General features: G+C 34.4%; 1 protein-coding gene across 3 annotated transcripts in view; it reads right to left on the reverse strand.

Moving 5' to 3' along the window:
* Positions 1 to 26897, reverse strand: part of LOC127844400 (two pore calcium channel protein 1-like) — a 52029-nt gene that overhangs the window by 12058 nt on the left and 13074 nt on the right. For 2 of the 3 annotated variants that reach the window (XM_052374542.1, XM_052374545.1), the window contains 20 exons: positions 26501 to 26614; positions 25859 to 25989; positions 24659 to 24747; positions 24115 to 24149; positions 23790 to 23848; positions 22792 to 22891; positions 21491 to 21607; positions 20624 to 20687; positions 20103 to 20212; positions 17820 to 17886; positions 17368 to 17412; positions 15263 to 15385; positions 14128 to 14200; positions 13370 to 13474; positions 12977 to 13048; positions 11842 to 11931; positions 10872 to 10963; positions 5717 to 5763; positions 5357 to 5425; positions 3107 to 3197 (listed from right to left, as the gene is read on the reverse strand). In XM_052374542.1, the coding sequence (XP_052230502.1) occupies positions 3107 to 3197; positions 5357 to 5425; positions 5717 to 5763; positions 10872 to 10963; positions 11842 to 11931; positions 12977 to 13048; positions 13370 to 13474; positions 14128 to 14200; positions 15263 to 15385; positions 17368 to 17412; positions 17820 to 17886; positions 20103 to 20212; positions 20624 to 20687; positions 21491 to 21607; positions 22792 to 22891; positions 23790 to 23848; positions 24115 to 24149; positions 24659 to 24747; positions 25859 to 25989; positions 26501 to 26614 (1693 nt within the window). The remainder of the gene's footprint in view (positions 1 to 3106; positions 3198 to 5356; positions 5426 to 5716; positions 5764 to 10871; positions 10964 to 11841; positions 11932 to 12976; positions 13049 to 13369; positions 13475 to 14127; positions 14201 to 15262; positions 15386 to 17367; positions 17413 to 17819; positions 17887 to 20102; positions 20213 to 20623; positions 20688 to 21490; positions 21608 to 22791; positions 22892 to 23789; positions 23849 to 24114; positions 24150 to 24658; positions 24748 to 25858; positions 25990 to 26500; positions 26615 to 26897) is intronic. The other variant, XM_052374543.1, reaches the window with a different exon arrangement.

The following is a 26897-nucleotide window of genomic DNA, read 5'->3' on the forward strand; positions in this document are numbered from 1 at the left end:
ACTCCTATATACCCCCCTAAACTTCGTTTGTGGGGGTATAATCAGAAAGCGGACACTTAATACTGACCGACTGACCGACAGGCAGACAGACAAGCGCACTCCTATATACCCCCCTAAACTTCGTTTGTGGGGGTATAATTATGACAGAACAAATCTTATATGGATTGGCTCCAAAAAGAATAGCATACAATAAATAAAAACTAAATATAAACTAGTCTGGGGCACAACAAACTTTAGGAATATTATTTGATGTTGATTTAAAAAAATGATAGAAATAAACTTCTCAAGTAAACTTGAAAAGCTGCAAAATATCATAAATTTTGGGAAAAGAAGAACTTTAACACCCCTAGGAAAGATAACTGTCGTTAAATCACTACTACATGTACTTCCCCTTTTTACACACCTGTTTATAGATCTTCCAAGTCCTGGAGAATTTTCTTAAACAAATAAATAGCCTGTTTTTGAATTTTGTATGGGATGGACCAGAAAAAATTAAACAAACTATTGCTATTAAATCATATGAAGATGGAGGAGTTGCCATGACTGATATATATGCTTTTCAAAAAACTATGAAAATGACATGGTAAAGGAAAAAAATGTAAGTGATGGAAAAAGTTTCCAACTAGTATATTCTATTTTCGATGTGAAGAAAATGTTTAATTTAGGAAAAAAATATATAGAAAAAATTATGATACCTTTAAAAAATAGTTTTTGGAGAGATGTCCTTACATGTTACATTGAGTATATTAATAAACAAAATGTCAGTAAGTGTAAAGATATCCTTGACATGCCTTTATTTTATAACCACAATTTTAAGATAGGTATGAATAATAATGAATATTATATATAATACAAATATGTATGATAGGGGAATTAGATATGTAAGAGATATATTGTGCACTCCTGGAGAATTTATTAAACCATCTGTAATAGAAAATCTCATTGGTTTTACAATTTTATGAAGGTTTAATCAGAACTGTAAGGGCATTTATCAGATTATCCAGAATTCCATTTATAAAAAAGCCAAATATACATTGTGCATTTATATCATTTTCCATGAATAACATAGTAGTTAGGTGCAATCAAAACAAACTTGTGTGAACATGTTTTAACTATAATACAGATATACCCACTTGCCATTAAAAATGGAATACGCGTTTTAATAACGTTGAATGGACAAAAGTTCATGCACTTGTTTTTATTATATCTAGAGACACATACACTCAGTGGTTCCAGACAAAAATTGTTCACAGAATCTTAGGAACCCAATCTTTGTTATTTAAAATGAACATTTTTCATGACAATTTATGTTCCTTCTGTAAGGAAAATGAAGAAACCCTATTACATATATTCTTGGACTGCATTTTTACAAAGAGAATTGTAAATTATGTTGTAGAATTTTTAAGATCACATAATGTGCAAAAATGTACTGAGATTTCATGTCAAACAATGTTGTATGGGTGTAAAAGTATTAACATGACTGATATTAATATTCTCATCCTAGAAATTAAAAAGTATATATTTGTATGCAAGAGAAAGAATCTATGACCTTCAATAATAAGGTTGAATAATTATCTTAGCAAAGGATTGGAAATCCAATCTAATACAAAATATATAGAAAAGGAACTACTCAACTGGTTAATTGTAAAACTTTTTGTAGATCAATAGAATAGTATTATCGTAAATTGTGTTGTTTGCTTAATATATTTAATAACATGATAGTATGATTTATGTGTATAATTGTCCACACATTCGATTAAAGTTTATAATTTTCTGAAGTCCAAACATTTTTCTTTTTTTTTATCATAACATGGCATTTTTGTATGTGTATGTGTGTGTGTGAACTGTATGAATGTGTAAAAATATAATGGAATGCATTGATTTTATTTACCTCTATTGTATCAACAAATTTGAATTGTTAAAAGAACTCTTTTGTATACAAAAAAATTAACATGTAAACTAACAATTTTTTTTAATGTATGGAGGTGGATAAATGCTATAAATTAAAAAATAAATAAAATAGCTATGATACTTCAGGAGTAAAGTGGACCAAAACACAAAACTTAACCAAATTTTCAATTTTCTAAGTATAAAAGGGGACATAATTCTGTCAAAATGCCAGTCAGAGTTACAAAACTTTGCCTGCATAGTCCCCTTATGATAGTTAGTAAGTGTTACAAGTATGAAAGCAAAAGCTTTGATACTTAAGGAATAAAGTGGACCTAAACACAAAACTTATCCAAATTTTCAATTTTCTGAGTATAAAAGGGGCCATAATTCTGTGAAAATGCCAGTCAGAGTTACATGACTTTGCCTGCACAGTCCCCGTATGATAGTTAGTAAGTGTTGCAAGTATGAAAGCAAAAGCTTTGATACTTTAGGAATAAAGTGGACCTAAACAAAAAACTTGACCAAATTTTCAATTTTCTAAGTATAAAAGGGGACATAATTCTGTCAAAATGCCAGTCAGAGTTACATAACTTTGCCTGCACAGTCCCCTTCTGATAGTTAGTAATTAAGTGTTGCAAGTATGAAAGCAATAGCTTATGTACTTTAGGAATAAAGTGGACCTAAACACAAAACGTAACCAAATTTTCAAATTTTCTAAGTTTATAAAGGGCACATAATTCTTTCAAAATGCCAGCCAGAGTTATCATACTTTGCCTGCTCAGTCCCCTCATGATAGTAAGTACCGTAAGTGTGACATGTTTGAATGCAATAGCTTTGATACTTTATGAGAAAAGTGGACCAAGATACAAAACTTAAATGGACGCCGAAGCAGATGCTCAGGTGATGACAATAGATTTTTTTTTCTTCAACAAATAAATGAGCTAAAAAGGGCAATGATGGACTAAAGCGCTCACCTAAGTTTGTGTAAATTTGAATGACTAATTGTCAAAACAATTGATCTAAATGTGTGTACAATTACGTTTCAGATCATGAATATGTTCAGCCACTCTTAAGCAATATAAGGAGTAGAAAACAATATTCATATAAACAAAAAAGACAAGTCTTTAATTTTGTCCACCATCATTGATCTTGTATTGTGCATTTCTTTAAACAGGAGATGCTGTTTTTAATATAAACATGTCAATTCTATGCACACCATCAATATTTTCCAGGTGCATTGTCCTTCTGTACTCAATTCTAAACATGAACACTTCCAATACGAATGCCACGACAATATCCATGACCACCTGAAAAGCAGAAAGTTTTAACCCTTTGCATGCTGGGATATTTGTCGTCTGCTAAAATTTCGTCTGCTGAATTTCTAAAATCATCATTTTCTTCACTTTTTGTCAAAGACCACTATCAGAATAGCAGTTTGGATCCAGATGAGACGCCACGTTTTGTGGCGTCTCATCTGGATCCAAACTGTTTGCAAAGGCCTTCAAAATTCGGTTTCAGCGCTGAAAGGGTTAACTATTTCGCTCAATTTTGGAATGTATAAGGCATGTGAACAGCACCTTACTAACTTGGCATGCAATTTACTTTTATAATGAAATAAGTATTTGGTGTACAGCAAAACTAAATACCAGTAAATGTTTTTCAAGTGTTAAAAAACAACCTTCCTATTGAAAGATTGAAAACCTATTACCTCTCATCCATGAATACTGACAACTAAACTAGACGTTCTGCAAAAAATATGCATAATGCAATCTGTGGAACATGTGTCAGTCATATAATAAAACAAGAGTTCCGCGGTCGGAGATGACCGCATTGAAGCCGGATTTTTTATTTAAATGACAGGAAAGTACCTTTCGTGTTTTTGTCAATGCAATACTTAAATTACTGAAATATTGTTCAAAGGTCAAAATGAAATGTAAGTACTTTTCAAGGCATGAGCAAACCTTGTGTTATGTTTTGAATGCATGCATATACATGAACAACAATAACATTTAAGGTCACAAATATGAACTTGAATTGACAATTAGGAAAGTTTGATCTCAATTTTTTTATTAGCAAATTAGTAACATATTGTTTGAAGTTTCCATCAATTTCATTATCAAATGTAAGAAAATAAACTTAGATGAATGACATTGAAATGAATGACCTTGAAATGACCAGTGGTCATCTAAGTGTGCTTGCAAACCTTTACGTCAAGTTTGAGATTCTAGGTCCAAGCATACCAAAGTTATAACAATTTTAACATTTTAACATTGAAGGTCACAGTGACCTTGACCTTCAAATGAATGACATTGAAATGAGCAGTGGTGATCTTCTAGTACTGGCCAACCTTTATGTCAAGTTTGAAGACTCTAGGTACAAGCATACCAAAGTTATAACATGGAATAAGAACTTTAACATTTTTACCTACCAAAGTTATAAGAACTTTAACATTTTTACATTCAAGGTCACAGTGACCTTGACCTTAGAATGAATGACCTTGAAATGACCAGTGGTCATCTAAGTGTGCTTGCAAACCTTCATGTCAAGTTTGAAGACTCTATGTCCAAGCATACCAAAGTTATAACAATTTTAACATTTTAACATTTAAGGTCACAGTGACCTTGACCTTCAAATGAATGACATTGAAATGACCAGTGGTCATCTTCTAGTACTGGCCAATCTTTATTTCAAGTTTGAAGACTCTAGGTACAAGCATACCAAAGTTATAACATGAAATAAGAACTTTAACATTTTTACATTCAAGGTCACAGTGACCTTGACCTTCAAATGAATGACCTTGAAATGTCCAGTGGTTACTTACTAGTTCTGGCCAACCTTCATGTCAAGTTTCAAGACTCTAGGTCCAAGCATACCAAAGTTATAACAACTTTAACATTTTTACATTCAAGGTCACAGTGACCTTGACCTTCAAATGAATGACCTTGAAATGTCCAGTGGTTACTAACTAGTTATGGCCAACCTTCATGTCAAGTTTCAAGACTCTAGGTCCAAGCATACCAAAGTTATAACAACTTTAACATTTTTTATATTGAAGGTCACAGTGACCTTGACCTTCAAATGAATGACCTTGAAATGACCAGTGGTCATCTGTTAATCCTGGCCAACCTTCATGTCAAGTTTGAAGACTCTAGGTCCAAGCATACCAAAGTTATACCATGAAATAAGAACTTTAACATTTTCGAGCACGCCGCCACCCCCGCCCGCCCGCCCGACAACATCAATCTATAAGCCGAGATTTTTTCGAAAAAAATCCGGCTAAAAATGATTTTCGTTTTCAGACCACCCCTTTGGTTCATGGAAACAACATGCACCAAAATTGAGTGAGTGAATTAAAAAATAACAATCACCTTTTTTATGTGACTACATGGATATTTGAAACAGCAGTTATATTAAAATGTCTGAACTAGAACTAATATGGTATTTCAGCATAATTAAAAGTACGCACCATCATCACAAGGTAGAATGTCATGAAGTAGATTCGCGTCCATTCACTGTAACTATGGGCATAGCCCTCCTAAAAAACACACAATGCAAATAATATGGAACACAATGCAATTTATGTCAAAAAAATGTAGTTTTTTTTCTTGTAATTCATAACGTACAACATCTTTTTCCAGTGTACTCTGTATTTTAAATCAACTGCAAAGTGACTTTCATATTCCCGGTTTCAAACTTTTGTTTGCGGGGGTATAACAACTACCTGGTATATAATGTGTAACTTCATATCAGGTATTTCATGATTTGAATAAACATGGTTTTATTAAATATCATCAAATCACCATAAAAAAAACCATAAATAACTCACCATATTTATATTCCAGTTGTTCTCCGCTGTCAACGTAAATAATGTAACTGCAAGAGACAATAAAAGAAGAAACATATACTTAGTGAATACAGACTTATAATCTTCACTTCGATGAAAATAAACACACAATATATATACATCAACCCATGCAAAAGACCTCGGACCTTGGACATATCCAATAAAAATCACCGAGGTCCGAAAATATCTTCGGGACTTTTGGACCTCGTGTCCAACAAAAAAAATACAGACTGGCTTATGTTAATTTAACTTTGATAGATTATTTCACTTAAATATAAAAGGGATTTTACCAACCAGGATGACATAATATAGATCCCGCTCCGAAAATTGTAGTGATTAAAGTCGAGATTCAAAGCGAATATTAAAACGAATTAAACGCCAATCACTTTCTGATATTGATATGACTGGAAAGCGAGCCGCATTTAAAAATTAAACAAAGTTAAAAAGGGTATACAACTGTGGAAAATACCTATTTCAACAGGGACGTCACCATCTTGATCAGCAAGTGATTACTCCCTCCGAGATTACTAGTGTTTTATATTGTGGTTTAAAATTACTTGAAATGTATAAATAAAATCAGAAAGCTGTTTTCATAGAACAGGTTTTAATTAAGATGTTATTTTTTTTGTATTTTGAACTGGTAACCATAGTGAATGTCATAATAATAAAAACAAGAGGGCCATGATGGCCCTGAATCGCTCACCTGACTCATTAAGATCAGATATAAACTATGACCTCTATTGTCTACACAATGTTTTTCTATGATTTGACCTAGTGACCTAGTTCCTGACTCTAGATGACCCAAATACAATCCCAATCCAGATTTCATCAAGATAAACATTCTGACCACAGTTCATAAATATTGGATGAAAACTGTGACCTCTATTGTCAACACAAGGTTTGTCTATTTATTTGACCTAGATTTTTACCCCAGATGACCCAAATACAATCCCACCCAGATTTCATCAAGAATTCTGACCAAATTTCATAAAGGTTGGATGAAAACTGTGATCTCTAATGTCTACACAAGGTTTTTCTATTATTTGACCTAGTGACCTAGTTTTTGACCCCAGATGACCCAAATAAAATCCCAACCCAGATTTCATCAAGATAAACATTCTGACCAAATTTCATAAAGATTGGATGAAAACTGTGACCTCTATTGTCTACAGAAGGTTGTTCTATTCTTTGACCTAGTGACCTTGTTTTTGACCCCAGATGACCCAAATACAATCCCAAACCGGATTTCATCAAGATAAACATTTTGACCAAATTTCATCAAGATTGGATGGAAACTGTGACCTCTACTGTCTACACAAACAAATTGTTGACGGACGGACGCACGGACACACGCAGGCATGCACAACGGACGCCGGACATCACACGATCACATAAGCTCACCGTGTCACTTCATGACAGGTGACCTAAAAATATGTGTCGGAGATAAACATGAACAGGTGTGGTTAAAATCCCATAGAAACAAGGGCTGTTTGTAAAACATGCATGCCCCCCATTGTGTGAATACGTTTTTTGTCACTGTGAATGGTGGTGGTGGTGGTGGTGGTGGTGGTGGTGGTGGTGTAGTATCAGTAGTAGTAGTAGTAGTAGTAGTAGTAGTAGTAGTAGTAGTTGTAGTAATAGTAGTTGTAGTAGTAGTAGTAGTAGTAGTAGTAGTAGTAGTAGTAGAAGTAGTAGTAGTAGTAGTAGTAGTAGAAGTAGTAGTAGTAGTAGTAGTAGTACTAGTAGTAGTAGTAGTAGTAGTAGTAGTAGTAGTAGTAGTAGTAGTAGTAGTGGTGGTAGTAGTAGTAGTAGTAGTAGTAGTAGTAGTAGTGGTAAAAGTAGTAGTAGTAGTGGCAGTAGTAGTAGAAGAAGTAATAGTAGACGTGGTGGTGGTGGTGGTGGTACTAGTAGTAGTAGTAGAAGTAGTAGTAGTAGTAGTAGTAGTAGTAGTAGTAGTAGTAGTAGTAGTAGTAGTAGTAGTAGTAGTAGAAGTAGTAGTAGTAGTAGTAGTAGTAGCAGTAGCAGAAGCAGTAGCAGCATTACAAGACCAATACTTAAGAATGATCAAATGGGAAAAGGTAACCTAGCACTGGCAGTAAATATGGGGCTCATTTACAGGTCAGATTTGGAATCTCTGCTGTAAAATGAGATTTTGAATGAATTAAAGGGAGGCAAATCTGTAATAAAAAGAACATGCATAAACCGTAGTTGTTTCCCTTGTTTGAACCATGCTAAATCCTTACAAGTTTGGAAAGAATTGGATGAAAAATTTGGACTTTATTGCATAAACACCATTTTCTCAATTCAAGGGGAGGTAATTCTGTACTTCATGGACCAATAATGCTCATTTTTGTAGGGTTCGTGTCCTCATTGATATAAAGACACTGTGCAAATTTGGAAAGGATCGGACAAAAAATGTGGAAGATTTTTGAAAGTTTTCACAAAATAGGCAAAAACGAATAAACATGCAAAGTTCAACGAGCTCCTGCGGCCATGTTTTTTGAGGAATCAAATTTCTTTGAACAACTTTTCAGGGGAGCCCTCAAAGGTCATCCCTGTGAAATTTTTTGAAAATCTGATGAGCGGTTTCTGACAAGAAGATTTTTTAAGGTTTTTACCATATATGGTCATGGCGGCCATCTTGGTTATGTGATCAAATTTTTTTTAACAATTCTTTTGTCCCATGACCTAGGGATGCTCCACATGAAATTTAGTTGAAATTGGCTCAATGGTTTAGTAGAAGAAGATGTTTACAAATTGTTTACAGACAGACAGACGGACGGACGGACGGACGGACGCAGGACGCTGAGTGATCACAATAGCTCACCCCGAGCTATCGCTCAGGTGAGCTAATAAACTCTATAAAAGGTATTTCCAATTGTTTGGTCAAAGACGAACGTGGTCCGGTTAAATCTGGTGAGGTCCGGAAAATTTAAAAAGTTATCGGACCTCATGTCCAAAAGATTTCTTTGTCTTTCGCATGGATTGATATATATATATATATATATAGTTCATTCATTATGCGGACTGAGCTCTGAAGCTGGGCTAAAGATGCACTATATATATATATATATATATATATTTATATATATATATATATATATATTAGGGATGCAAGAGGTTAACCGGTTAACCTACCGAAACGTCCAGTTAACCGGTTACATTTTAGGGAAAAGGTTAACCTGGAAAAAATATATGATTATGTTTTTTTCAGTGAATATTTTGTACGATTTTACATTTTTCGCGTGACATACTGCCAACTTGCGCGGGCGACCAGTTAAAACAACATGACGCACCATCGACTGTAATAAATAACATGTCAACAGTCAAAGTAATCAAGCAATTAATCAATACCTTTGTGATAACAAATAAGGGGTGCGTTTTGATAACTGACACTACTGGTCTTTTGACTCGCTAAAATTTAACTAGCGAACTGCGGTGAGTGGGAGCTTATAGCGAAGTTGTAATTGACACGTTTATTGAACTCGCGATAAAAAACAGTTGAGATAATTGGACGGCTTATTTTGATGTTTTGTTAACCAATATCCAACACTGATTGCTCGCGAAAATACCGTGTTTATAAGTAACAATTGTATCACGAATTGAATTCATAGTTTAAATCTTGACGAGTTAATGTCGTTTTTCTTTATCAAAAATTAATATCATTATGATAATTTACGTCCAATGATTCCACCATTACCGTCCGATGCAAGTTCTATTTAAGAAAGCAAATCATTAACTCTTCAAATAATTAAACATCAATTAAAAATATTAAAAATTAATAAACCCGTTAAATTTAGTATTTGTGTAATTGCTTGTAAAATGTGCGCGCTATGGTACGTCAACAAACATACGTAACTATCAGTTTTGAGATCATAATACTTAGTTACTACGCTATAACATAAATGTACTGATTATATTAAATATTCAACTTACATTTCGTTCAAAATTAATTTTATGTGTGTCCTTTATTTTACGCACATTTTTTTATTGTATAATGAAAATCAAACGATACTACTTCGGCTACAAACGCTAAAATGCAAGCAACAAAATATGCAATTAGCGAATAAGAATAGATGTGGATTCGTTGAACACACATGACCCACTTTACATCGAATTGAAAGGGAAAACCATTTCTATATTAAGCCAATTTGAGTTTCAAAAATTATAGCAGAATGAACAAAGACACACACCATTTTTGTGAGCGATACGGCGCGAAGGTAATATAAGCGGCCAAACCAAAAATAAGATAATAACACGTGAAAATGAACATTGTGTAGTTCTTTAATTTTTAACTCTTATGCATTTACGCAGAAAAAACTAAATAAAATATATAGCATATATTTACAAAATTATTAAAATATTTTTTATAATTCATTTTATTACGAAACTGGATTGTTATCAATGCAAGCGATTTCAAATTTGAAATTACTTTTGTTTCTACATAGCGGTATGACATATTTTACGTACTCTAAATGATTTTAACTACTTTAGGCGTTTCGATTAACCGGTTAATAACAAGTTACGGAAAAAGGTTAACCGGTTAATCATTTGTGTAACCTCTTGCATCCCTAATATATATATATATATATATATATATATAGATAGATAGATAGATAGATAGATAGATAGATAGATAGATAGATAGATAGATAGATAGATAGATAGATAGATAGATAGATAGATAGATAGATAGATAGATAGATAGATAGATAGATAAAAATTAGTGCTTCTTTAGCCCAGCTTCAGAACTTAGTCCGTATAATAAATGAACTGACTGACAGTGAAACATAAATCAAACATGACTGAGAAACACAAATGGGGTCAAGAAATGTTACAGACAGACTAAGACCACTCCTATAAATCATCTTCTTTTGAGCATGGGCATAATAAGTGTCTCGTTCTGAGAAAACTGGGCATAATGCATGTGCGTAAAGATGACTCTATCCACCTTTACTGGATTTTCACTAAGAAGAGACATCATTTTCATGAAAAAAATCCATAAAATCGGAAATTGTCGTCTCTGATTAGCCTGTGCGGACTGCACAGGCTAATCTTGGATGACCATTGACGCACAAGCATTATGCTCAGTTTTCTCAGAACACATAGCTGAAAAATGCCTACATTCACTACTCACCACCAGATAGAAAGATGTTGTTGAAGTTGTTTAAGTAGTAGAACCCTTGAGAGGTATTGCTGCGTTGATAGTTCAGCTCCACGCTTGTGTTCCTGGTACGAGACCATGCACAATACAGGAACTGATCAGCAGAAACTTGTCAATCAGGCAATGAGCTGACTATTTATGGGTTTATATTTGCAGCGCTCTGGGAAAACTGGGCATTATGTATGTGCATAAAGTATTGTCCCAGATTAGCCTGTGCAGTCCACACAGTCTAATCAGGGACAACCTGTTCCGTTAAGACTGGGATTTCCATGAGAAAAGACTTCCTTTGCATGAAAAATTCGATAAAAGGGGAAAGTGTCCCCCCAGAATAGCCTGTGCACAACTGCAGAGGCTAATCTGGGAGGAAACTTTACGCATATGTATTTAACCCGGTTTTCACAGACGGCGGTAATACATGTATAGAACTTTATCAATTTGCTTTCAAACCAGAGACCAACAACCTTGGTTAACTTACTAAAAATTACAGAATGGAAGAAATATTTTTTTGGACAACTTTTTTTAAGAATCCATCAACATTGGTGAATCATTTTTTGCGCTCTCACACTTTGGTTATTGCAGTCCTTCATGAATTAGGTCAGGCCCCTTGAATAGTGAAAACTAGAGCTTTGTCAATCAGGTGACGAATACCCCCACACGCCGAATTAACACAGAATACGCACTAAGTGACCCTGTGACCTAGTTTTTGACCCAGCATGACCCATATTTGAACTTGACCTAGACATCATCTAGATACAACTTCTGACTGGTGAAGATCGGATGAAAAGAACTCGAATTAGAGAGCGGACACTTAATACTGACCGACAGACAGACAGACCGACAGTCAAGCTCACTCCTATATACCCCCCTAAACTTCGTTTGTGGGGGTATAATTAGCACACTATAACTGTATCATACTGTCTACTGCACTGAAATAATGACCTACTTGCAGCAGTTGGTGAGATCAGAGTTCCTGAACATCTCCATGGCGATGATGGCGAAGAAATAATAGTAGCAAATGATCAACACCGCCAGGCTGAAGATGGGGAAACAGAACATGATTTAATAAATATTGTTGCAGAACATGTTTTACACTTGAATTTGTGTTGTATGTAAATGTAAAATAAAACAAACATTCCAACACAATTTGCCCAAGGCCTAGTATCCTGAATATACTAAAGTGAATATTCTGGCTCAACTTGAGTTTTCCCTCAATTTTTTAGATAAGTTTGAATGACCATAATGCTCAATTAAGTGTTCACAAAAGCCCTTTTGAGTTTTGAGTCCGACTCAGCCCTGAGTTTAAGGAGGAATATATGCATATTCTTATAGCTGAGAATTTAGATTTTTCGTGAGCTGACCAACATTCTCAATACTCAGCTGAGTGAAAACCCAAATTTCATCTTTCTGAGCTGAGAAAAACAAGAGATGTGTTTGTCAGAAACACAATGCCCCCTACTGCGCCGCTTTGAACTAAAATTTATATTTATCATTTGGCAGGTATAGAAGTTATCTCCTTTTAAAGCTTTTTACTTCCCTTGGATTTTGTTTTTTGACCTTTGACCTTGAAGGATGACCTTGACCTTTAACCACTAAAAATGTGCAGCTCCATGAGGTACACACATGCATGCCAAATATCAAGTTGCTATCTTCAATATTGCAAGAGTAATGGCCAATGTTATAGTTTCCAGACAGACACACAGACTGACAGACAGACAGACAGACGGACTGACAGTTTAACTGCTTTATGCCACCCTACTGGGGGCATAAAAATATAAATAGAATGTTCATGATACTGGGCCAAAGTTTCTACATACAAAGAACAACCTCATTTTTTTTTAAGGTATGCATTTGCAAAAACTAATCCTAATTTTGAGTGCAGCATAGTAAATTATCTCTCACATTTCAATTATAAAATATACAACAAACCCGTTGAATTATCATTCTTTAAATATACATAAACAACTAATTCGGATGCATGTTTATTAAGAAAATCAAGTTAACACTTTAATTCCTTGGAATTAGATCTCCAACCAATAAGCAAAAGAAAATTATTTCTGCAATATGCCACATAGACCTACCCAGAGAGTCTTCTAATGAGCATGAAGAATGTACCCAGCACATCTCTATAACGCTTCTTGATCTTGAATAACCTGAAAAGTGTCACATGATGAGGGGACAAACTGAGGAACATTCGTCCCGAGTTAAGTATCATAAAGAAAGAGATATTCATAAAATGTACAGGTATTGAAATCACCAGAGATCAAAATTAGACCAGAGTCTTTGCCATAAAATATGGCATTAAAAGATAGCTTTTATACATATAAAACCCAAATTATAAGATGTAAACAAATAAAAAGGAAAGAGTTTAGGAGAAAAATATATATGCTAAATAATTGGGCCCTATTTGGACCCTAGTGCTCAACAGTGTTACAATATTATTGATAAACACTCTTTTTTTTAAAAGAATATACCTGAGCAAACGAAATGGTCGTAAGATGATGATAAAGTAGAAACTGTCTGCAACAGTCATACCAATTATGTCAGCCAAACTTGCCATCGTTACCAGGAAGTCAAATCTGAAATACCCAGGACATGAAAGACAGCAAATTAGAAATGGTTGAAATCTTTTTACATTTATCAAAACACTATTCTGGTTTTAAGAAAAGGCTGAGAAAAACTTAATTTCATGTCAGGCACCAATATTTGTATTTATAGCTAGCTTTTTCAGTGCTGTTACCAAATTTTAAAGGCCTTTGCAAACAGTTTGGATCCAGATGAGACACCACAGAACATGGCGTCTCATCAGGATCCTAACTGTTTGCTTTTCTGATAGTATTCTTTGAAAATAAAAAAAATCGAAGAAAATGCTAAATTTAGAAATTCAGCGGACGACATTTTAGCAGACGACAAATTTCCCAGCATGCAAAGGGCTAGATAATGTACCCATTCTGCAATATATTCTCAAATTGTACCATACCAGGCAAACTTTAACATTGTCAAAGTTTTTAAATATTATTTCCACATAAATGTGTGAAATAAATGACCTTTGAAGCATGTCTATGTTTTAAATATAATAGTATTGTGCTATAAATGAAACAAATTACAGTGAAGGTATATTTAAGAAAATCTACACAAACTTAACACATTTTCAAATTTTGATAAATTAAAACACTTACTAGACTTATAATTAAAAAAAGACAATCAAAATTTAAAATATGAGTAAACTTACATGTCCCAAGGGTTTGTAAAATATTTCACAGGACCTTTGCCCATTACTTTGAGGAAGACTTCTAAGGTGTATACTGAAAATGAGTATATATAATAATAGTAATATAAGATAATATTTTTTTCTAAAGCTATCATTAAAGTCGATTACCCACACAAACTGTTTTCACAAGGATGCAGCACTTTGATAGCCAATGTTGTTTGCTGACATTTGATCTCAAGTGCATGCCCTGCAAAGAGGCTATGTGGTACTTATGCCGGACACACTGTCTCATATAACACTAAATATATAATGTTACATAATATTATTTGGAAAGCATTCAATTAATAAAGAAGGGGTTGTTTCACAACTGAAACTGTGTCACACAGGTCAACAATTTTGCAACTTATTAAAAAACCCTTCAATGCATAATAAAGAAAAAAATATGAGCAGTTATTTCAATAAACTTCTCATCTTTGACATAAAGAATGACATTATGTTTTGTGTGCACCCAACACATATTCTAAAACAGACAATACAGATCATAGTGTTTTTTTTAAATCCTCCAATTAGTTAAAAATTATTTTAAGTGATTGTTTTAACTTACAAGACTAGCAGGTATGTTTGTGTAAGAAAAGACATTCCAAGAGAGCCACAAGGTCCCTAAAGCGCTCACCTGAGTTCAAGTTACAACAATTGTCAAAATTGATCTGGTGACCTAATTTTGTTAGCCACTTGGCCCTGATCTGCATTTGGCCTAGTTATTTTGTCAAAATAAACATAATGATCAAGATCCATTAAAACTGAGTAAATATGTGGCTTTCAGAGTGTTTATATGATTTTTCTAAGATTTGACCCAGTTACCTAGTTTTTGGACACACATGTGGCTTCCACATTTGTTAAATTTGAAAACAAACATTGCACAGCGCATGACAAGGCACAAAAGAAATCAAAATAGCTCACCTTGAACACTTAATGTTCAGTTGAGCTAAAACAAAAACAATCGAAGAAAAGGAAGCAAAAACAGCCTATAAGATAGCCTGGTTCTTTCACTCGATGAGAATTTAAGATGTCTGATTTTAGAATCCATGCTGAGAACTAATTAAAGATGCAAGAAATGGTTATACAGATATAAAAAAAAATTCAGTATACCACTAACAGCAACTGAAAACAATGGAGACATTTGAAATTGTGAAGTTGTTTCGACTGTTGGGTCCTTCCTGCATGTCCGCCTGAATAGTCTCAGCAAGCATGGAGATAAAATTGGCAAAGATCATCAAGTCTGAAATATAAATCATATGAAAGATAAATATATATGAAGAATAATGATATGCAAAAGATGATAAAAAAAAATAATTTGTTTTCAAAATCTTTGAGATAATCTAGAGTGAAAAATATGTCATACATAAGAATTAAACAGAACTTGTATAACCAAAATAAAAGAGAAACACTTGTAGTTGGCAAAGATAGTCAATACTGGTTTAGAACTTAGTTTGCTTAAATCATTAAACAAGAGGGCCAAAGGAAATAAGGCAAACACATAAGGCTCACCTCAGATTCCTAAAGAACTAAACTGTTCTGAGCAAGTAGTGTTCATAAGATTTTACAATAGAATTATGAGGAGAAATGCCCAAACACCTGGCAGCTATGTCTTTGAACAAGCAACAATCATTTTGAAAATCAGACCAGATATAAATAACAACACAATTTATTTTAAGTTCTAAGCAAGTTTCATGATGCATGATTCTGAAATGTGGTTTCTAGAGTATTCAAATGATTTTACCTTAACCAAATAAGGAATACTGCCCCTCCTCATAGCGGCCATGTTTTTAATGGACAGTCGACATATCTCAGAAGTGAAATTATTAGAATAATTGTGTTCTCTTCAATATGACCATGTGACCTTGTGTTTTTACCTCCATATGATTTTTTTTATCTCAGCCAAGATGCAATTTAGATTAATGGTTTGACCAAGTGTAATGTAGATTAAACATTAAATGTGGCCTCTATAGAAAGCTTCACAAGCTATTTCTATAATTCCCCCTAGTGACCTATTTGTTGACCCACCATGACCAAGTTTTAAATACTCGCCGAGATATTATTTGGATAAATGTTCCGACAAAGTTTTATAAAGATTAGGCAAATTCAATGTGAAGTGTTCATAAACATTTTATTTAATTTGACCTTAGTTGTGACCTAGGTTTTTAACCCACTTGACCCAGTTTCAAACTTGATGAAGACATCTTTGGGACATATGTTTTGACAAAGTTTCAAAAAGATTGGGCAAGAAATGTTATCTCTAGAGTGTTCACAAGCTTTTTCTGTAATTTTTACAAGTGATCTTGTTTTTAACCCTTTGTATGCTGGGAAATTTGTTGTCTGCTAAAATGTCGTCTGCTGAATTTCTAAAATTAGCATTTTCTTCGATTTTTTTTCAAAGAATACTATCAGAATAGCAAACAGGTTGGATCCTGATGAGACACCACATTTTGTGGCCTTCAAAATTCGGTTCAAGCACTGAAAGATTTAACCCCATGTGACCCAGTGCAGAACCTGGCCAAGATATCGTAAGGCTAAATATTCTAACCAAGTTTCACAAAGATTGCGCAAACAAATTTGGCCTCTAGAGTGATAACAATCTTTGTCATCAATTTGACTCGGTGACCTAGTTTTGACTAAACCTGACCCAGTTTTGAACTTGGTCATATCATGTCTCATGAAGATTTGGCAATAAATGTGACCTATATGCGAAGGTTTATAGGCAAATGTTGAGGACACACAAAAGAAGACTGAAAGGTCATCACAGAAGCTCACCACGAGTATGTTGTTAGCAAATAAATCATAATTATGCAAGTTAATAAGAACTTGTGCTCAAAAAGCTCTGAGATAGTTTGCAATGTGATGATTGGTATTGCATTAAACTGTTTCAGCAAGGATATTAACCCATTTTTGCCTAGTGGACTCTCCCATCCTTCTAAATTGGATCAATTTATTTCCAAATAAGGGATGTCTAGTATACTTATTTCTATATTTAGAATATTTCTTACAGAAATTCCTTTTAGCAAACAGCGCAGACCCTGATGAGACGCTGCATCATGCGGCGTCTCATCTGGGTCTACGCTGTTTGCCAAGGCCTTTTTTTGAGACGCTAGGCATAAATGGGTTAATTAAGGTACATGTTTCATGCATGTATGATTTTTAAAATTAATTTCTTTAATGCACCATGCTTCATGTTTTCTTACGTGACTTTAAACATATACTTACATACAAATATATCAAACCATTTCCAAGTTATGAACTTATTCAGATCTGAAATATAAATATACAGTAGAATGAAGTGAAGTTTTGTTTAGAAATGCATTGCAACATCTTAGTAATTTGGATCTCGAAGAATTTCACTTTCCGTGCTCAATCTCAAAATATTCCTGCCTTATGCATTGAGCTCTTGTATTATAAGATAAAAACAGCATTATAATCATGTGAATATTAATTGAGATAAAACATTCTTACAAGAATTTACATGATAAAAAATGAAATAGCATGATATCCCCCAAAGACAATACATTTTTTCATACTGTCACTTCTTTATTAGACGCATATTTGTCATATTACACTGAACAGTTTATATTTCTCCAGATTATTTATGCAAGAACATTTTATTTCAATAAAAAATGTTTTGTCTAAGATTCATAATTATAGAATGCTTCACCACTTACTCTCGAAATATGCGTTAAACGGTGGGCAGAAATCGGCTGACCATAGTTTATCCACCATACTTTTTGGCTGAAAAGCATACACCAAAAAATGTCAATATAACCTAAAAAATGGCCTAGCTTTCAAATTGAGTGAAATGTACATAGTGGGTTTTGCCTAAAAATTGATTATGACAAAACCATTATTAACTAGAAATGGCGCGGCCTCGGCCGACGCGTATCCCCATGCCGCAAACAAAATTTTGGGTGGGCGTGGTCTATGTGGGCGGGGCGCCCGAGGGTTGGTTATGGAGCCATGCAAAGTTGAGATTGATCGTATTGTCATAAGAGATGTTCAGTATCAATTTGAAGTAAATCGGTGTAGAAATGAAGAAAGTTAATGTAAAATAACCTAAAAGAAAATGAGTGAAAATCTTTGACCCAGCCCCACCCCAACCCATATTGGCCACTATCTCCTCCTGCACTATTAGCACTAGAACCTTGAAACTTACACATATGGTAGCTATGAGCATATGTGCGACAGTGCACTATTTGGAATATTGATCTGACCCCTGGGTCAAAAGTTATGCAGCATGTTGTTAGTAAAATGAGTGAAAATGTCTGACTCTGCCCCACCTCAACCCCCATAACTTTTGACCCAGGGGTCAGATCAAAATTATAAATTATAGTGCACCGTCGCACATATGCTCATAGCTACCATGTGTGTAAGTTTCAAGGTTCTTGTGCTAATAGTCTAGGAGAAGATAGTGGCCAGGACAGACGGACCGACGGACAGACTGCGGAGATAACCACAATATAATTAATAAGAGCTGATTGCATAACATGTTTCCAGCATACATGCAAGTGCATGTCAGTCTAATTATATTAATAACAAGTAGACATAAATGTATAGCCACACTAGTTGTTTCTGTACTGTAATCTGATTTGATTATCCAACCATGTGCCTTTATTTACCAGTACAAATATAAACCCATGATTGGTCATCTCCAGCATCGATTAACCCATTTATGCTGAGTGGACTCTCCCATCCTTGACCTTCTAATTTGGATCAATTTATTTTCAAAATTATGGATATTTATTTTACTTATTTCTATATTTAGATTATTTCTTTAAGAAATTCTTTTAAGCAAACAGCGCAGACCCTGATGAGACGCCGCATCATGTGGCGTCTCATCTGGGTCTACGTTGTTTGCCAAGGCCTTTTTTCTAGACGCTAGGCACAAAAGTGAAATAAAAGTAAATTATGGTGTAAATCAGCCTATTAATAATGTGTTACTGTAGATATTTGTGGTGCGGTGGTCGAGTAGTAACACTCTGGTCTACCATTCCAGAGGTCGTGGGATCAATTCCAGGCCGGGGTTCTGGAAATTTCAGAAATGCTTCAAGTATTTCCCACCACACTAGAGATATACTGGTATGAAACCCAGGTAATTCTTGCGTGTATTGGTGCTTTACACTGAGCACGTAAAAGAATCAAGGGATCTATTCGCAAAGAGCTAGGGTATCGCACCCGGATTCCTTGTATCTCATTACTGTCTCTTCTCATTGCTGTCTTTTCAGCATAAAACAAACAAAAGGACCCCATTAAAAATAAGTGCTTGCACTTTCATGGGTTATTGTTGACTGCAAGGTCAAAAGAAAAACAAACATACATACATACAGATATCAACAACAAACAAGATGTGTTTGTGAAACACAATGTCCCCCTATATGATGTTTGACATTGTAGGATGACCTTGACCTTGTGAAGGATGACCTTGACCTTGACCTTTCACCACTCAAAATGTGCAGCTCCATGAGATACACATGCATGCCAAATATCAAGTTGCTTTCTTCAATATTGCAAAAGCATTCATAAAATAAGCGATTTGGGCCACATATATTTGACCTCTGACCTTGAAGGATGACCTTGACCTTGACCTTTCACCACTCAAAATGAGCAGCTCCATGAGATGCACATGCATGCCAAATATGAAGTTGCTATCTTCAATATTGCAAAAGTATTCATAAAATGAGCGATTTTGGCCACATATATTTGACCTCTGACCTTGAAGGATGACCTTGACCTTGACCTTTCACCACTCAAAATGTGCAGCTTCATGAGATACACATGCATGCCAAATATGAAGTTGCTATCTTCAATATAGCAAAAGTTATTGCAAAATGTTAAAGTTGGCGCAAACAGACAGACAGACCAACAGACCAACAGACAGACAGGGCAAAAACAATATGTCCCCCACTACTATAGTGGGGGACATAAAAATTATTTACAGCAATCATTTGTACCTTCCATGCTAAATCACAAATGTTGAAGATCTTGTAGAACTCTTGTAGACTGAGTTTTCCATTCTTTTGTTTATTTAATGCTTTAAACATTAGATAGCCCTCTATTCTTTCTGCAAAATAGGTTATCAGAAAGATATCAAAAGTTAAATTGAAAGATATAAATCGTTTAATATGCAATACCTGATTTTGCTTACATATTTACCATAAGCTAAGTTCGTACAAAATTGGAAAATTTAAATATAGTATGACATTTTGTGACGAAGCTAGGTTGTTTATTCTTTTTGTAGACATATACAATTCTGAAGACACACATTTAGACTATTAAATAAATACCTATTGAAAAACATTGACTGAATTAAACATCAGCACTTTAAAAGATACCCATTCTTACGCCAAATATGTTAGATATCTTATCAGTATCACCACACTTAAATGCTGAAATAAAGGAAATGTCATTTACTGGCTGTATATTTTGGCAAAGCATGCACAGTAATCGGATTAAATTATTTTTTTTGGCTTACTGAGTTTTGGCCTGAAATGCGACAGCAAACTCATGAACGAGTCTAGTTGTATGCAATGTGGATCCTAAAACACAGTTAACATTAAAGCACCGCTCTGGGAAAACTAGGCTTAATGCATGTGCGTTAACCCTTATAGCGCTGGAACCGAGTTTTAAAGGCCTTTGCAAACAGTTTGGATCAAGATCAGATGCCACAAAAGGTGGCGTCTGATCTTGATCCAAACTGTTTGCTATTGTGATAGTGGTTTTTGAAAAAAAATAGAAGAAAATGCTAATTTTAGAAATTCAGCAGACAACATTTTACCAGATGACAAATTTCCCAGCATGCAAAGGGTTAAGTAATGTCCAAGATAAGCCTTGCAGTATGCAAGGCTTATAAGGCATGACACTTTCCTCTTTTATGGAATTTTTCGGTTAAAAGAAGATTCTTTTATAAGAAAATCGGACTGCACAGGCTTATCAGACACATGCATTAAACCCCGTTTTCACAGAATAAGGCTCTTTTTGAATAAACAGAATCATAGCCTCTTGCAAATGCAAATCAGATTCATTATAAATAATGTTCATATGAACCTTACATATAAGATCAAACTCAAACAAATGCTACAATTATAAGTAAGGTAATATTTATGGGAATGCAATTTGCATGTTCTATGATCACTCAAATAAATCTTACTAATTCAGTGCTTTGTTTTACTTGGAAAACCTCGCAAAAATACTGGTAGGTTCGAAACTAAGTTCTCTTTTAATGCCGGAAAGGACAACACAATACCATAGGACAGTTAGACGTATGCTTTTGACATTAAATAAATAGCACAAAAATAAATCAGTTTTTATAATTCTATAACTACAGGACCATTATGTTCACCTCTTTTGTGACCAAGAGTTTAAAAGCCTGTCTACAGCCCTCTCGTTTGTGAAGATATAACTCCTTAAAATTCTCCTTCTCAAACCCAGAGAATGCTTCATCCAACACAGCAAGAAACTGAAACATGCAAGTATATACATGTAGAACAGAGATGTGGATGGAGTATACTCAAATTGCAAATATTCATCAATGTCTCAACTGCAAGGTCACCAACAAACCTTTGAGGTACGCTCTGGGAAAATGGGGCTGAAATCATGTAAGTAAAGTGTTATCCCAGTATTAGCCTGTGCAGTCTGCACTTGCTATCAGGGACTACACTTTCCACTTTCATGGAATTTTTTATTTAAAGAAAGTCCCTTGTAAATGAAAATCAAGTCTAAGGAGAAAGTGCCGTCCCTGATTAGCCAGAGCGGATTGCACAAGCTAATTGGGGACAATACTTTATGAACATGCATTAATATTGAACTTGAATACCAGTAATTCATTTTTTTTGATAGTCTAACGTGAAAATGTTTCTTCACAACTCTTTCTAAGATCTTCTCAAAGTGTTGAAACCTGTGGCAAGACGTGATGGCCTCATTTACAGTAATAATACATTGTGAAAATCCTTATTAATATACTTTCGTTTATAGGTTTTCTGGATTAAATTGAAATACTTATCCCTAAATGGCAATTTTGGATTATCATTCGTTTTGACTACTGTTTAGGAGTCTGTCTTTGAACTGTCTATCTAGGGAAGTATTGAATTTGTTACAAAAATCCATATATCAAAGATTACAAATATCAGGATAATAATAATTGCATGCTTCATAAGGACTTTATTCTTTAATTTCATTAAAAAAAAAAAAACAATAAAATTGCAATATGAATAGACAGTTGGCATACTAAATTAAGTAAACATTAACTTCCAAATCCAATGTAACTATTGAACAAGAGATGTGTTTGTCAGAAACACAATGAACCCTACTGCGCCGCTTTGAAATAAAATTTCTATTTATCATTTGGCAGGTATAGAAATTATCTCCCTTTAGAGCTTGTTACTTCCCTTGGATTTAGTTTTTTTACCTTTGACCTTGAAGGATGACCTTGACCTTTCACCACTCAAAAAGTGCGGCTACATGAGATACACATGCATGCTAAATATCAAGTTGATATCTTCAATATCACAAAAGTTATGGCCAATGTAAAAGTGTTTGGACAGAAGCACAGACTGACATACCAACAGTTCAACTGCTATATGCCACCCTACCGGGGGCATAAAATGGTTTCAACCAAACTTGAACGGAGACATGAAGACATACCAAGTTCATAACAAAGTAGAGCTCAATAACCAGGAAGGTTATGAAAAAAAGTGCAAAAAATCTGTTTGCGTCATAAGCTGGATGCATAACATCTGGAAAACTGAAATATATGAGCGTGAAACTAGCACACATCTAAAACAAAGTAATATTCAAAATGTCAAATTTTGATGTTTCAAATAACAATTAGCATTAGACAGAGAGGAACAGATAGAGAGGTTATGTGATGTCATGTGTTTCATAGCATGCAACTCATAAGAAACAAAAGAAGCAAGGATATTATTTTAATTATATTAAGTGTTGAAAAATGCAAACATAACTTGAGATCCATGCATATGAATCAATCTAAAATTCTATGTTTTATTGCATACTTTTGTTGACTTTTATAAATTTATAAGTGTTTAAAGTTATTGTTATATACATTTATTTTCATTTAACAAAATTAATATCGAAACTGATGGGATGTAACAAGAACCAATTTCTAACAGTATTAAATTAAGAAATATAAGTTTATCACTTTGCTTCCGAATCATTAACCACAATGTCAATGTTCAAATCTTAAAAGATCAATTCAGCCTCATTCAAAACTAAAATTGTTCACACTAGTGAACAATAATAACCCCTGACACACAATGCTGTAGTATGTAGTATGATGTTTTGAATGTTTAAGTTAAAAAAGGTGCATAACTTTTGTAATTGTTAACATAGGTTGCACATGCACTACTTCACATCAAAACGAACAATCTATGCAATATCAATTTCAATGTTCTTTGTTTTAAAGTCTATAACTGAAAAGTTTTAATAAACGCCTTTGGACAACTTTGTGTTGATCTACAGGGCAGGACAGAAGCAACCGACTGGCCCTCAAACGTTAGGACAAACCAAAAAGGCAGGTGTGCAAACAAACAGAAAGACAGACAGACATGATTCTGTTGATGTCCAGTATATCCCCTTTAACATTGTGGCTATCCATTAATTATTACCAATGTGAAACCACTTACTTGGAAGTTGTCAGCAGAACAAACAAGCTAACAAAACTGTCCTTCAATGATGCAAAAAACTGAAACATAATTGACTCTTTCTTATACAAAGAATAACACAAGTAATGCCAGAAGATGTGAAAATAATCTATAATGTAGCAAAATGATGTTGTTTTTATTATTGCTATATAAATGAATATGAGATCCTGTACAGCCATGCATATACATACTAACATAGTTCATTGGTACGACTTACATTTGACATATTAGGCATTTAGCATGTTTTATGTGAAAGGTTTCTTCATTCATAACATCTTAAATGCTTCAAGCTAATGAACGTACTTACTGGGTTTGCAGGGATTGTAGAAAACAGATAAAAACCTGAAAGAAGTAACACTGTTTTAGTGTTCACCATTTTGCCATGAAAAGTTAATATAATTCCTGACTAAAGATTTCTTTAAAAATTAAACAATGTGTCAAATACATAGTCAATGTAATACATTCTACATCTGCTACAAAAAGATTTGTGAATTGACAAAGACTGGAATATAACTGTTGGACCAGGCCATGGAGGATAAGTTGCAAAAATTAGGTACAAAGATATATAAAAGAAGGCTTGTTAATTTTTGCAATAATTTGTACCAACAAGATTGTTTTGGTCGCATTAGGATAAGTAAAGGATATGTAGAAATACTACAAATCATGCCAGTTTGGCCCTAGCAACTCAAAATAACAAGCCATTCTTTTAGTATATTGTACATGTATCTCTAAAATAATAAAACGTCCAGTGTGTGCATGGGCTACACAATATATACTTATTAATTACAAGTGACAGTGGCAATACAGATGGCAATGCGTGTTAATTTAAACAGCGAGTACAAGGTCCTTACCAAGGATAGAGAAAATGAGCATAATGAACACTATAAGCACCAGCATGTCAAATATGGACGGCAGGGACTGAAGCGTATGTCTGGCAATTCTGCAAAGGACATAAAGAAACCAATAACAAGGCACACTATACTGCTTATACATTTGTGCATACTGAATATAAAAATACTTTGCTCTGCAAACAGGGGGTTTAATGCATGTGCATAAAGTGTCATCCCAGATAAGCCTGTGCAGTCTGCACAGGCTACTAAGGTATGACTCTTTCCGGTTTTATGATATTTTTTGTTTAAAGAAAGTCTCTTCTTAGCCAAAAATCAGCTGCACAGGCTAATCTGGGACGACACTTTACCCACATGCTTTAAAACCCATTTTGATAAGGCGAGGCTCAAATGAACCTATATATTCCACCAGAGGATCTGGGATGGAAAAAAAGTTGATTGAACGACAGATCCTCTTTAGACATCCCTACTTTGTGTATCTTGTCAAATCATATGGCCTGGAAAATTGCAGAGTAAATACATTATCATTATGGGGACATAAATTTCCATCAGTTGATGGTTTCAATTTAAGTCACTTGTCTGCTTAAAAGCTTAAATCCCTCAAAGTATCAAAAGAGGAGGGGGGAGGAAATGCAAATGTTAGAAGCTCAACAGAATAGCGTTTTAAATTACTACCCCCACTTCAACTTAAAAATTGAAGAATATAAAACTCAAACTGCTTTATTACATTATCCCCACTTGGAGAAATATATTTTGAAGAGAAAAATCATCATGCAATTACATCTTATATTTTCATGCTAAATGTAAGGTATGTATATATTGTTATGACCAAGTGAAGCAGTTTAAGAGTTATAAGGATTCCTTTTAAAAAGTATAAAAAAAGACCATGGTTAAATGAAAACTGTATGTTTAAATATACAATGAGCCTTGTTCTGAGAAAAAAGGGCTTAATGCATGTGCGTAAAGTGGCAGACTGCACAGGCTAATCTGGGACACTTTCCGCTTTTATGGAATTTCTCAGACTAATCTTGGATGACACTTTACGCACATGCAACCAAGGTTTCCAAGAATGAGGCTCAAATAATACCTCCTTACTCCTCTGCCGTAGTATGTATTGAGAAGAAATATGGGTCGTATTGTAATACCTCCTTACTCCTCTGCCGTAGTATGTATTGAGAAGAAATATGGGTCGTATTGTAATACCTCCTTACTCCTCTGCCGTAGTGTGTATTGAGAAGGAATATGGGTCGTATTGCACGAGTTATACGAAAATGACTGGTCTGTCTGCATATCACAGTGATTGCCTCTGCTAACATGATCAGCAGCATGGATGTCTGCAGGAAGCAATGAATGAAAGCTGTTTTTATTCTGAGGAGGAAATAAACCATGAATAATGATAAGTAAATACAATAAGGCTTACGGCATAAAATGCTGATTGGAATAAACACTTTTTACTAAAGTAATAGCCACATGCACCCCATTCAACCGAATGGATGCTGTGGTGTTGAGGGTATGGTGTCTGCCTCGGTAGGGACTTGGAGGTCAAAGGTTCGATTCCCACTGTGGGAGCGTTCTTTAGATCTCCAAAAAGATGCCAAGTACTGATTCTACCCAGGAAACAGACTCGAGAGCATTCAAATAAGCCTTAGGCTTTCAATGCAATCATACTTAAACCCAAAATGCTCTTAAAACCAGTTCAAAGATCTAGGCAAGTAACGCTTTATAAAAAAAAAATGTATAAAAACATTTAATAGTCATAGAAGTTTTAATTTGATAATACTCTGACTCTGACCTCTATTTTTTTTATTATTCTGATCACCAAAAACCGCCAGAGAACTGTTTTACCTTAATGATAGTTCTTGGATGCCTGATGAACACACGCCAGCCAAGCCACTTCATTTTTATGCCCAGCTCCAGGGAAAGCACAACTAGCATCAGGATCTCCAGTGAACCATGCGCCTGATGAGAAACAGGGCACAAGTATGGGGTCATATGGCTAACATAGGCTTACATTCACATAAACATTCTTTCACGCAAGTCGCAATATTAGGAATATAATTGAACATGTTTCAATAAAGCAATTACTTGGGAATTCTGCAGATGTTTATTGCGCTCTTGTTTTGAAAAGAATAGGCTTTTGTTTATGCTCATAATGAAGCAATTGTGACTGCCCCGACTCCTGTCAGCATTGTTTTCTAATAAATGAAAATAAATAGAAGGAATAAGGTTCGTACAATCACCT

Source organism: Dreissena polymorpha, chromosome 9 (assembly GCF_020536995.1).
Source record: "Dreissena polymorpha isolate Duluth1 chromosome 9, UMN_Dpol_1.0, whole genome shotgun sequence".
Classification (NCBI taxonomy): Eukaryota; Metazoa; Mollusca; class Bivalvia; order Myida; family Dreissenidae; genus Dreissena; species Dreissena polymorpha.